This window comes from Leguminivora glycinivorella, chromosome 18, assembly GCF_023078275.1.
Source record: "Leguminivora glycinivorella isolate SPB_JAAS2020 chromosome 18, LegGlyc_1.1, whole genome shotgun sequence".
Classification (NCBI taxonomy): Eukaryota; Metazoa; Arthropoda; class Insecta; order Lepidoptera; family Tortricidae; genus Leguminivora; species Leguminivora glycinivorella.
Genome location: NC_062988.1, coordinates 2125842 through 2140211, shown reverse-complemented (window position 1 = coordinate 2140211; position 14370 = coordinate 2125842). Strand labels below are relative to the sequence as shown.

Sequence of the window (14370 nt, the reverse complement as noted above, 5' to 3'; positions counted from 1 at the left end):
AGGCACCCGCCTTACCGGAAGACATTTGGGAGTTGCACCTGGTTTCAATTTTAAAGTTATTTCCTCTCCTTGGAAATTTCCCCAGCCGGGAGAGAATACTTCTGCGAACTTCCTTCTAATTAGTTGTTCTGCCTCTGAAACAGTTTTAAAATTACATTCTTGAGTATTATAGTACTGTGATATTTTCTGTAGTGCATCTAAGTTAAGTGGCCATAGCTTTAGTAGGTATAACCAATCCCTACCTAATATACAAGGTGTCACTTCTTTTCCCACAAAGCTAGTGGTTTTAATGCAAATGTCGTTAAATGTTACTTTAAGACCCTCAATCATACCCATGGGTAGAGATAAACTTTGATCAAAATTTTTGAAAATTGTGTTACTTTTTATTATTTCTTTATGTGGAAAATATTTTTTTACATAATTGATAGGTATTACAGTAACCTCAGACCCAGTGTCTAGCTCGAACTCTATATTTTTACCATCGACATCTAAGGTTAAGTATTGTGGGCGTATTTTACTTACACCTAATGATTTAACTTCATACTCTTGAAACAAAGGTTGTAATGAGCCATCCAAAAAATCTTCATTGCTGTCTTCCTCTACTTTTTGTATGTCCGTCGAGACTATATTCGTGGATCGACGCATTTTATTGTTCGGGCACATTCTAAATATATGTCCCTGTCTTCCACACTCCGAGCAATACTTCTTTTGTAGTGAGCACTCTGCACGTATATGATTAGTTTTTCCACAACAATAGCACATTCTTGAGTTTCCACTTGCCGGTCCTCCACGTCCCTGTCCTCGTCTGTTGCTGTTTGTGTTTCTATAGTTTACGGAGTTCTTAAACATAGGTGTAACATTCTTTGATTCTGTAGTCTCTGTTGTACCAGATGTCTTCACCGCGGCCTCAATGCTGCGAGCCAAAATCACTAATTTGTCTAGTGTAAAATCAGCATTTTTCAATAATTCAAATTTAACAACATTGTAAGTTATTCCATCAATAAATTTTTCCTTGATTTGATCTTCTATATCCTTGAATCCGCATGTTCTGGCTAGTTTCCGTAATTCTGTGATATATTGATCTATTGATTCATTAGCTGTTTGATTCCTCTTCCTAAATTCGACTCTGTTGATTGATGGAGTTTTTGTATTTGTGTAGTTTGTTCTAAGAAGACTGCACAACTCATCATAAGTCTTTTTCAATGGTGACGCTGGTTCACATATGTTCAGAATGTTGTCGAAAACCGTACTGGTTAATTTTGTTATTAGTAGTGGCACTTTTTTATCTTCAGGTATGTCATTTAGTAAAATTAAGCACTGTAACTGTTTTTCGAATGCCTCCCAATTTGAGCCATCAAAAGGTTTAATATTTGTGTCATTGTTTGACATTGTTTTTTGTGGTGGATTTTGCGGTTTTAGTTTTTCACTTATGATTTTTCGAAGTTGTTCCACGGTCTTATTTTCACTGTCAAGTTTTAAGTAGTTCGCCAATTGTAATAATTGTTCTTTGTTACAGTAGTAAATAAATCCTTTTTTTCCTTTGTTAAATTCTTCAATTATCTCTTCAAGACTACTATCTTCCGTAATTTTACTCATTTGTTGTTTTATAGGTTACTTTTTACATGAAAACAATGCACCATCACGCCGGTTCGTATCGAGCACCGAGTTCGTTCGCTTCACATCACACTTATTTCACCGAAATCAAGTGGTTAATTTATTTTTAAGTGTTACAACTGTTCTCGTCGCCACTATGATGTATTGAAATAAAGACTAATTAATTAATAAGCACTTTATTTAATATTTCTAATAATCTCAGTCGGCCATTAATTTCTAGCTTCAAAACGAGAGTGAGCGAACATAATTCATCAAATATCTTCTGTGATTTGACCATAAGTTGACTTAAAATCTCTACGTGCAGAACTTAAGCTTTTCGAGTTTCCTTCAAGTAAGCAGCATACCTACTTCTGATTCTCTTACATTTAGTCCATTACGAGTTTTCTCATAGAACACATTCAAATAAGAAGCATCGAGTTCTGTTCGAGTTCCATTAGTAACCATCCTAGAAAGCCCAAGTTGCAGTACATCTTTGTTGATGTATTACGGCAGCGCTGAAAACTAGTTGTCATGCATAATTCAGCCGGGTGTATAATTACGTGTGTGCTAATACTGAAACTTATGTCTGCTACACGCCCGTATAATTACTATGTTATCATCTATCAAATTTAGATGTGATTATGTTTTACCACAGTATAATAAAGAGTACTATCGTACAGTATGGCCACTCCCGCTCCCCGCTGAAAGTGCTTTCGGTTACCTCACAGTTATCGCCTGTCAAAAACACGAACAGTCGACCCGTCATAACTCACTCATACAAGCATAGTACGCGTTCACCTACACGAGCTTAGACTGTGGGCGTAGGAACGCGCCTCTTTCATATTTGATCGCCAGTGTCCGAGGTGTGGTTTTACTTTTATCGAGTAAAACTTGTGTTATGAACATTTTATTCAGCATTAATTATGAGACCAATGCTGGGCAAAGTACTCCCCTCGTTTTTTTCACTCGACCCTGTTGGCGTTTTTCCACCATTTTGGGTAGAATGCGGCCAGATCATCGCGCCATCTCCTGTTTGGTCTGCCCCGTGTTTCCCAGTCTGTAATCATTTTGTCCCACCTTTCTGGGTGCATGCGGCAGACATGTCCAGCCAGTCCTGCAAAGTCTGTTTAATTAATAATCAACAATTAAACCAAACAACATTTTTTGTTGCAGCGACAGACGAGGAGTACTAGACGCGGCAGCAATCCAGGCGTTAGCTGGCGAGAGTGTGCTGGAAAAGGAAAGCAGCTGTCCGAGATGATTCTGCAGCTGCAGATGGTGAGGGAGCAGCTGTTGGCGCAGCAGGAGCATGCTAAGGTAAGCTGTTACACACTTTTCAATGATTTCTACTGCCTTTTTTTTCAGGAAAATTATTCTGAACACATCAGAAGCACGGTAGCAGAAGTAATTTTGAAATATATATGTCACAGGACTCAATCCTAGCTTCGCCTTTCTGCTATTATAGCTACTAAGTTTGTTTAACTACAACGCCAAGGCAAAAGTGTTCATAAAAAAGTTACAACAATTACAAACGATGTGACAATCTGTTGAAACATCATCAATGTAGACATTTAATTCGTAGTATTTTTAACTCGACATTTCCTGCAAACAAACCCAAACCAACAGCACAATAAGACCCCAGACAAAGATTTAAATAACCCAATGTCCGAGGGTCCCCTCCATTTGTTTACCCTTTTACAAATTAGGTTAGTTACGCGCCAATTCTCTTTTCAAATTGACTTTGTTGCTTTCAAGTCAACGGACGCCTTTCGAGTGTTCGTATTTGGAATCTATAATTCGAGCGACGTTCGAATTTTAAGAGTTTTTGTTTAACGGATTTTTTGTAGGTAAAATTTTTTTTTTTAATGATAAGCTAGTGTAGATATTCTTTGTTTTTCTGTTAGGTTAGTTACTGGCCATTTCTTTTTTCAAGGACTATCATGCATGATGTGAATTCCCGGTCGCATCTTATTTGTAAGAGGGTTCCAATCCGAAATAGATAATTTTAATGCATGCTTGCGTCATTAATTCAGACGTAGCTTCGTGTTCTAAAAGTGCTATTTTAGAGTGTTATAACACAGACTTTGTGACAGATAATCGAAATTTCAAAAAAAAGTCGAGATCAAAGCCAAAAAATGATGTAGGTTAGGTACATGTAATAAAAGTCGAACTATCTTGCTTTGTATTTCAAATTTATGACGAATTAACTTACAAATCATACCCATAAAGAACATAGGTAGTTAAATTTGTATTTAAAAATTTAGATTATAAATCTTTAAGCGTGACTAGATGCAATTATTTAATATGCGGTCTCATAGTAGTCCATAATATATCACATATTTCCATTCGACACCAAATTATAATGTCGTTAGCATCTACTTCGAATATTAAATCTAGTGCCAAAAAATAAACTACATATTATCTCTATTAGTGTTTGACAAATACAGTTAATACCGGTTTTTAATTGCCATTAGTTTAAAGGAAAAAGCTAATGGTTTAGTTCAAAATTAGAATTTGTTTTTCATGTATAAAATGCTCTAGAAAATACTTATTAATTTATTATCTAATATCTTTAAACGAGCAATTCTTGTATATTTATTATCAATTTATATATATCGGCGATCTCAAAAACAGCCCTAATGATTTTGCTAAAATTTTACATGTGGAGATTTCTGGGCGTGAAAAATCGATCTAGCTTATTCTTAGGTCGCGGGAAACGCGAATTTTCGAGTTTTCTAACTGAGAGTATACATATACTTGTTTTGTAGGTATTAACAAATATGCGCTACACATACAAATAAATTTTAGCCTTTACCGATTCGAACCATGGACTTTAGTAGGTGGAGACACGAGTCACTACCGATCAAGGTAAAATTAAATATTATAAATAGCAACATTTAATATATGTATATCGATATCTATTTTAAAATGTATTGGCCGCTGTTAAAAAACCGGCAACACACAGAATCCATAATGGCACTCACAAAAGTCTGGCTGCAAACAAAGTGGAAAAAAGAATCGCCCGGCCATATCGAACGCCTATTCGAATGGATTCAAATTTCGAACGTCAACAAAGGGACGAGTTTGAAAAAAACCGTTAAGCGAGAGTCTGTGTTGTGTGTGTGTGGAGGTTTTTCTGTAGTCTAAGTGATGTGAAAATGGCAAGGTTTTAGGACCATTGTACAATTATTTGTACATAGGTCTATTATTATTCAGATGAAAATACGATTAAAACACTAGAATCATTATCGCGCTGTTAAATACGTGCGTCTACTGAAGGAGCTTTGAAAATTTGTGAGTTTGAAATAGTACATTTCGATACAAGTGCGAAAAAAAGGAAGTTCGAAACGAGTGGCGATAAATTAAAACACGACCGAAGGGAGTGTTTTAAATCGACCCTTTTCGCACGTGTATCGAACGACGTTTGTCAGTACAGATGGACCTCCGAAGTTTCGACCTGGCATATAATGAACCACTTCTCGCACTAGTGCGTAAAAAAAACACCATCTGTACTGAAAAGTACATTACGATACAAGTGCGGAAAAGAGGAAGTTCGACACGAATGGCGATAAATTAAAACACGACCGTAGCGAGTATTTTAAATCAACACGATTTACGAATTCCTTTTTAGCACGTGTATCGTACGACGACGTTTTTCAGTACAGATGGTCCTCCGAAGTTTTGATCTGACAAGAAGTGACCCACTTCTCGCACTAGTGCGTAAAAAAAGCACCATGTGTTCTGAAATATTCCATAAATCTACATAAGGTACAGCGAGGCAATTTCGACTAGGGGATTTTTTGTATACAGTGGACAAATTACTGTTTTAGGTAAAACTTGAACTGACTGCCACTGAACCGCTAGCCCAGCGCTCTACCATTCAAGCTATTAAGGCCCCATCTATAGCCGGCGAATCTTTCCACCATAGATCCAGGTTGTACGGGTCCCTAAAGCGCGAATGCAAGCCGCCATTAGCCGTTCCCATTTACAACGAGTCTATGGAACTCTTCAATCTGTTCCGTATTGTAGGGCTGCCGATTGTCTATTTTTGTATACACGGTGTTTCCGGTATCACTCAAAACCTCAGACACCCCAACTGATTTTTATTTTTTTTAACTCATCTAGAGTATCCATCTTTTAATCTGATCGTTACTTTTTTTTTAATTGAATTTTTAATTTTCTGTACAGCTCTACTTGACTTTTAGCTCTACACTCAATGAAATAATTGCTAACTACCATCATAAACCATAAGACTATTTATTTGTGTACGTTACTGCAACGACATAAGGTTTACCAATAGACAGCTAAGATGTCACTGTAAAACACTTTAAAGCTTTGTCACAGTAAACTTCAAATTGGACAGGTAATCGCAGTAAGCAAATAAACTCAATATTCAAAATGACAAGGTTGTAATTAGGTACGAGTTCAATTTGTTATGACTTATGATAAACATTAAGATTAAACTGACAAACAAAATCAAACTAGTAGCGGAAAAAATAATCGTCCAAGTAACCGGCCAGTATTAATACCCCTAAATACTGAAAAAAGGTAAACAACCTCTAGCAATGCGATATACACAATGTTGTATTACGAGTACAATAGAATGGGCACGTAAAAAATAACTAATAATACTAATTTAAATAAAAATATTACCCCCATCAAGATATAGCTCAATCGATTCTACTCTTGATTCTGAACAAACTGTTTTCAGGTTTTTAGTGTTAAGTGAAACACGGTGTATTGTGAGTTGAGTACCTAAATAAGTATGTAAACACTACAGAAAGTACAGTTCTGTTTCATAACTTATTGTTAAGAGGGATAGGTATCTCATTTGTGTGTGAGCCTACAAACTGAAAAATTAGAAAATCTAGGTCTTAGAAGAATTACACAATTGCAGAAACTGTAAAACATGAAAATCAGGAGATAGAATCTCGAAAGTTTCTTATATTAACATATTTTGAGCATAATTGCTAAAACTGATTCTATAGGCCAGCGCGAGTAGATACCGCCAATTTTTTTTATAAATAAATTGAACCGGCATTCGTAAAGCGTAATCAGCCAACAGGCAGCCCTACTCGTGATCGAGTGTTGTTCGAGTTTTTATCTGCCATTCATTAGTATAAGAGTGTCTTTGTTGCGCCGCCCTACAATCCGAACTGTTTTCAAAGCCGAAATATACCTGTTAATAAAGGTTTTTTATTAAGGTTTATTTCTGACCTGTTAAATGAATTAAAAGTATAGTAATACAAAGACACCAGCAGGCGTATTATGCTTCCAATTTTATCATTTATCTATGTGGATAAAGTATCCGTCACGCTTTGGGAAGTATGTGAGTGTGAGAGTGACAGATGTCTTATCTAAGTGGATAAGTGATAAAATTGGAAGCATAATACGCCGGCTGATCTTGGAGACGAAATTACAGGTTTTTCCAAAGACAACTTCCTTTTCGTTATAATAAATATTGTGGTAACCTTTGGTGATAGTTTTGGTTAAACAATAATAATTATATTGATGCATTTAATTTTATTACTTTTATTAGAGATAAATCAAGAACTGTTCCAGACAAATATTTAGAAGTGTATCCTTTCATACTAAAGAAATGTTATGCCAATGTGTTATTTGTAGTAGTTTGTGAATAGCTGTTCTATAAATTTCATTAATTATAAGTACGTAAAGGGAATAATGATTCCCTTTACATACTTAATACCAACGTCAAATACATCAGAGTTTTAGGAAACCAAAATCATCTTGTTCATGTCATCCTTTCTTCACCCTATTAGGTATAATTATGAACGTGGGCGTTATTGAATATCACTAATTACTCGCAAACAAAAACATCACAGAACATTCACAACCAATCGCACGTCTCATCTGCCCCCACAAAAGCGAACAGAAGTAATTTTCATCTGAAAGCACTCCGTTAAATACATCGACAAAGGGAACGAATACATAAACGCCCATAGACAACAGACAAACGGAAATATGAAAACGAAACGCATCCAACGCGCGCGCTCGCTGAAAAAAAAAAACAAACGGCCGCTTAATTCGCAAAAAGCCCGTTTGATGTCGTTAATTGACAATCAGGGGACGCGTCTCATTGAGCGGCTGAGCGTTCTCTTTTCAAAAATTTTAAACAAACGAATTAACGACGGCCATATTTTCAATGCTATCATAGACATTTTTTAAGTTTTTTTTTTAACATGGACGCACGGAACTAAAATAAATGTAACCCTAAAACGTCTAGTTTGAAATAAAACATCAACGTCAAAGACATTAACATCAAATAATTAACCCCGAGCTGGAATATCTTTTAAAGGTGTCATTTTCATTAAATTTAATCGTTCGACTGCGGCTAAAATCGTGTGTCAACAAGTTCGTATAAAAAACCGCTCTTGAAAAATATTTCCTGCTGGGGTTAGTGTCAGACCAATTAGTTGGTGAAAGAAAACTAGAGGACCGCGCGGACATGTGTTGACAAGGTTTTTGATTAAAAAATAAAAAGGCGATATTAAAAAACCGGCAACTGACGCTTCTGTCACATCACTACGCGTGTTTACGAAAGGTATTTTGAATTTCGAATTCGGACGTATTCTGATTTCGAATCTCAGCAAAATTATTGTTCGAACCTGAGAACCTAACTATTATTTACAGACCTACATTATCTACATTATTTTATTTAAAACTCTCAATTATTTGGCGACGACAACGTTACGTTTTTCTCTTAAAATTTTAAATAGAAAATGAAATCGCGAAGCTGACAGACAGGTTGAGTGTGACATTTCTAATTATTCCACAAGAATAGACGTTACGCGCGTCGGCAACGCCTACGCCACTCCACTTCCTACATTATACCTATACTATTGTCTTCCCAATGATAAAGCACGAATCAAATTATTGGCCACATAAAACCACTTCCTGCACCACGGGATTCTCGCCATCTAACGTTGGAAATACGAATCAAATTCGCGCACATAAATCTCACTAGGGCACGATTCCCAAGCGGTGGGGATAACAATTGTCTATTGTGACGGCTATCTCTGTTACCCATCTCGCCGGCGTCTTTGTTAGAAAAGGACAGTGTATATAGGCGTCACTCTCTAGCACAATGAGTGTGAAAATCGGACACGCCTATTGTGGCTAAGCTTTTCTTCTATTCGCTGTGCGTTTTCTTCTTAAAATACAAATGCCATTTTATTACCGGCCAGTATGCGTTGAAGTAATAAAATGTTTTATTTTTAATTTTAAACACTGGCAACTTAATCGTAGAGGTGGGTTTTCATATCGAGTATTTTCCGACCGGTTTTCCGATTTAGTGCCGCGGACTCGTCGAATTTCGCAATAGGGATTTCATTCTTCCATTTATTAGTTTCCAGTTTCATTAGCTAGTGCTGTGAAGAAGTATCGATATAACTATAAAAACTGTATTTTATAGATCATATGAATTTCAAATGTTGTTTTATGTAAATTAACGTTTATTTTTATTGTCTTTGCTCTACAAAATGTATCGACTAAGTTTGAATAGATAGGAATCTTAAACTGATTACGATCTTAATAGAGTAGTTGCGCCGAGTTATAAAATTGGGCAAATGAGTGTATTGACATAAGGTTTTGAAATCATCGATTTATAGAATTTGTAGCATATAGGTATTATATAGATTTACTAAGCCTTATAAACAGGCCAATAAGCTCTTTTTTCTGAATAACGAAGTAATATTAATGGGTATACACAAATGTCATCAAGCTTACGCACTTTGCTTTCTGGAAACTCCCATTTATACAAATAAATACAATTTTCAAAATGTAAGTCAAATAACCAAGCACAAAGCTATCTGAATGAACATAATTTTATTTTATTCTTGTTGTTTCTGAAGTAAGTATTTATCTTAATCTTATACGGAGTTATCCACACTAATATTATAAATGGGAAAGTGTGTGTCTGTTTGTTTGTCCGTCTTTCACGGCAAAACGGAGCAACGTGTTGACGTGATTTTTTAAATGGAGGTAGTTGAAGGGATGGAAAGTGACATAGGCTACTTTTTGTCTCTTTCTAACACGAGCGAAGCCGCGGGCAAAAGGTAGTATATACTTTAAAGACTTTTGCAAGCCATTCTAGGGTTTCAGTAACTCGTCTCGTGCATTAAAATAGTAGTTAAGATAAGCTGGTGCTTTTAATTTGTGTAGGGCATTAAGTGCTTAGTTTGAATGGCTAAACAGTAAGCAGGTGATGTATTGCAGTGTCATTGCGATCGCTTTATAGCTCTAAAGTAAACCAACATAAGTACCAGCGGCGGCTGATCCATACAAGCCAATTCCAACAGGATTGCCTAAAATTGATTACTAGTAAAGTACCTAATGTTAAGGTAGGTTTCTTTTTGCTCAATGTTACCTAGCATAAATTTTCGCCAGCCGCTACATTTATTTTTTATATGTATTATAATATGAATATTAAAATAATGAGATAGGTATCTTGTTATTATATTAACCGTAATAACATCATAACGTCAATCCTTTTTTAAGGGTCCGACCACATTTGTCAGATTTTGAGTCATGACTTCCAGACTTCACACATTCTATTGTTAATGCTGGTAGGTAATATTCAGTACTACATATTTAGACTTATATTGACCGGGATATAGACTAAGGTGGAGCGAAAAAACACTTTTCTGGAATTAGCAAACCTAATAGTTATCAATCAATGCCTTTTAGTCTATGAAGCCTTTGTGCAAATTTTCAGCTTTTTAAATCAACATCTTCTGCCTCCGCATTAGGGTTGAAATTTTGAAAATCTCATACAAACCTGAAAATTCAACTTTTAGATAAAAATGTTTTTCGGCAGTATTATATTCAGTATACATTATTGATACATATTATTACAAGAAACTACCAAAAATTGTGAAAATAGCGTTAAAAATCGCCATTTTTCAGTATTTTAGCGGCTATTTTGGCGAATGTACTGAAACTAGACAAACTTTGGCGATTCTTGACGCTATTTTCGCAACTTTTTGTAGTTTCTCATAATGATATGTATCAATAACATATACTAAACATAATACTGTCGAAAATTTTTTTTTATCTAAAAGTTGAATTTTTAGGTTTGTATGAGATTTTCAAAATTTCAACCCTAATGCGGAGGCAGAAGATGTTGATTTAAAAAGCTGAAAATTTGCACAAAGGCTTCATAGACTAAAAGGCATTGATTGATAACTATTAGGTTTGCTAATTCCAGAAAAGTGTTTTTTCGCTCCACCCTAATATAGACCGTAATTACCTTTTTGATTTTTGTCGAGCTCCCGATGTTTCGACGCAGTTGCATGCAACATGGTCACGGAAAACTGACGAAAGCGGGTGGATGTTAAAGTTGCATAGACAGCGCGCGATCTACCCTCCTTCGCGCGCGTCGGCTGCGTTCACATTCAGCGTTACCACTGAAACCAGAGTTACCAGCGTTATGCATGCAACTGCGTCGAAATATCGGGAGCTCGACAAAAATCAAAAAGGTAATCACGGTCTATATCCCGGTTAACATAAGTCTAATTAAAATAACCGTGAATCATTCAAAACTACATATATTATTGATCTAAGATCGACTGTTTGCTCGAGTGGTTGTATGAATAGGTACACCAGCATGTTGGAATACTTGGAACAAATGAGGCGAGCCAATCTAGTAGACTGATAGTGCTGTCATTAAGCTATATCGATGAGATACATGCGCATGCTAAACGATGTGAAGTAGGTCCCTGAAAAGAAGGCAACGACTGTATATGAATTGAAAATGCTAATTTACTTCTATATATTTTAACTTCACAGCCAAATAACCTAATCAAAAAATTGAAATTTTGAAAAAACCCCCGACCGCGACATAGTAGACCGATTTTCATGAAACATAGCTAAGAACATTCCCGACTAACTCAGCTTTCAGACAAAAAAACTAAATCTAAATCGGTTCTTCCGTTCGGGAGCTACAATGCCACAGACAGACACACACACAAACAGACAGACAAATAGACAGACATACAGACACGTCAAACTTATAACACCCCGTCGTTTTTGCGTTGGGGTTAAAAATTAACGATTCAACATAACAGCTAAAAAAAAATAAAGGAATGTAAATGTGCCGCAAAACAATTTATTCACATATTTAAATTGATATGCATTTGAATTGGTATATTTATCAATTTTTAACCTTATTTCAATTTGTAAATCCTTCGCAAGTTCGCATGTCTTTACTTGTATGAAGTGGAGTAAACGTCCGATAGTACCGGATTAATGGGAACTATTTGCAGATGTCGCTACTGACGACAAAGGTGAAATCGTGCGCTGGCTAATGGCTCGAGATTGTACATTGGCTGTGTTGGGCCAATGTTGGTCCAATGCTTAGAACTTTAGAAGTCAATCTTTTTTTTTCCTTTTTTGCAATGAGTTGCTTATTACATATTGGACTATTGGTGGCTCAGATCGCAAAGCGCTAGAATAATGATGCGGTGGCCGTGAGTTCTAAATTCTCTCAAGAGAGAATTTTTTCAAGTTTTTTTTTTCTTTTTCACTTTTAATATATTTACATTTTTCCTTATTTAATTTGACAATCTTAAAAAACTGTTCGTATTTAATTTGAATCCATGTTATTTTAACCATAAAAGCGAAAGGTTATATAACTTCGACACAAAAACTAAAAGTTATTTCAGCATTTCTCGCTGACCACTCCACAAAGACTAAGTCACTCGACAAGAAACCTTTAAGAAAATTTTAACCCCCCTTTTCAACCCCCCAAGAGTGGGCGTTCCATAATTAAATAGTGAACGCTTAGTTACCTGCGGAAGAGAACTTTTAAAAAAGAAGTTGCATTTTCTATTACTAATGTTAAGATTTCTGCTTACTGTTTTGGACTTGAATGGCTAATGTGTAGTGAATAAGATTAGTAAAATAAATTTATATCCTTTAGAGCATATTTCATTTGAAAACTTCAAAACAGGAATCCTCACTTTGACTGAAATTTCGAATAGCGCATCTATCGGTTCATTTTGGAAATACAGCTTAGTCAGAAATTAGGAGCTTTGGTGATTAAAAGGCGAAGAGATTGTAATTTTTGACAACTTCTTAGTATTATCGCTACCTGCTTTACTTACAAAGCAAGGTCCTTAGTTCGAATCCAGATTAGGTCATTTCGTTTATTTGTAAACACAAATAATTTTCCTGAAACTTTGGTTTTTACGGCGAAGGAGCCTCTATATATATATATATATATATATATATATATATATTCCTAATCCAATTTTACTCTATTTATGAACATCGTCACTTAGTGCCCGTTATTAGCCTTTATATATTTTTTATTATTATTTAGCTTTGTTCTCACACATCCCATATTTATTTTGCTATATTATTTTCTTTATTGTATATTTATGTGTAATCCCTTGAGGGTAAAAGCCCCCACCATCTTCTTCCGTTTGATTTTGTTTTCCGCAATATGCTAGTCCCATTATTATTTCCTGCGGTTTCTGTGATGTCATCATTCCATCTTTTTCTTTGTTTCCCTCTGTTTCTTTTTCCAAGAGGACCTTTCCATTTGGTTGCCAGAAGAACAGTCCACCTACTATCTTTATATTTATCATTTATTAATAATAGCTGTCGTTTTTCGGAAAACTGTAGCAAATAAACGTAATTACGAGCTTCATCCACCCCGTATTGTGAAACGCACAAAGCCTGAAAAGTAAATCAACCTTTTGAGAAACTCATTTACCGATACAAAACACGGCCGAACCGGGAAATACTGAATGAAAAGAATCTGAAACCGGTACGGAATAGGGATTGCAATCCAGATCCGGCGTTTTTGGGAGCTACCGGATCCGGTTAAAATCACTAAATCCGGTAAAGAGTTTCTTCTTCGTCCAAAGGGTCTAAGTCCGGTAAAATACTCGTAAAAACTACACAAACACAGCGCAAACAAAATCATCATTATTGCAAAAATAGGCTAGTTTCCTACTAGTCAAATCAACTTCTTTTTATGAACTGTCAAAACGATTTGTTGATATGGAATTACTATGAAATAAAGGAGTGACGTCACGGTCAATTCATTTACTTTATATCTTTCTCTTTGACTTATTAAATAGAAATTGTGTTTAAAAATAACTACTATATTTTATTTTAAGTATAGGAAACTAGCCTATTTACCTAGTTAAACACATAAAACATTTTTATCTTCTCTTGATCTCAGACATGCGTGGATAAATGCTTTCGGGTCCCTTATTAAATAAACTTTATACAGTGAAATAGATGTAAAGTTACATTTTTTTTAGTGCTTGATGTCACCTCTTATTTTATTCTCAAAAAGGTCAAAAACATCTTATATCACGCAAAAAGTAGGAAAATCAGTCATTTTATCTTCAATATCCCTATTAAAGGACTGGATCCGGATTACCGGCGAAATGGCCGTAATCCGGCCGGATTGAAAAACCGTTTGCAATCCCTAGTACGAAATCAACACTGAAGCCTTTTGTGTTATTCAGAGCACAAATGCTTTTCTTGGGCTTTCACCGGTTTTCTATGGGGTTAATAAAGGTTCCCACGGACACAAAGCTCGAGGCAAGGAGAATGATGAAAAGTTGGATGTGGGACGCGGCGTAGTGAGGCGAAATGTCGATGGATTTTCCGAGATTTTTGCTGTGCCACTTTTTGCCAAAGTTACCTATAAGATCCTATGACATTGGGAGCTAAGTTAATGACTTTAAACACTCTAGTTTTGTGTTTTTCAGAGAATAAAGATTTTATTTGGCGTTTCCC

General features: G+C 35.6%; 1 protein-coding gene across 1 annotated transcript in view; it reads left to right on the top strand.

Moving 5' to 3' along the window:
• The window catches only part of LOC125235771 (transcription factor egl-13), a 134525-nt gene that overhangs the window by 37198 nt on the left and 82957 nt on the right, over positions 1-14370 (top strand). Inside the window, exon 2 of the mRNA XM_048142357.1 lies at positions 2767-2910. Within this exon, the coding sequence (XP_047998314.1) occupies positions 2851-2910 (60 nt within the window). The 5' untranslated portion in view covers positions 2767-2850. The remainder of the gene's footprint in view (positions 1-2766; positions 2911-14370) is intronic.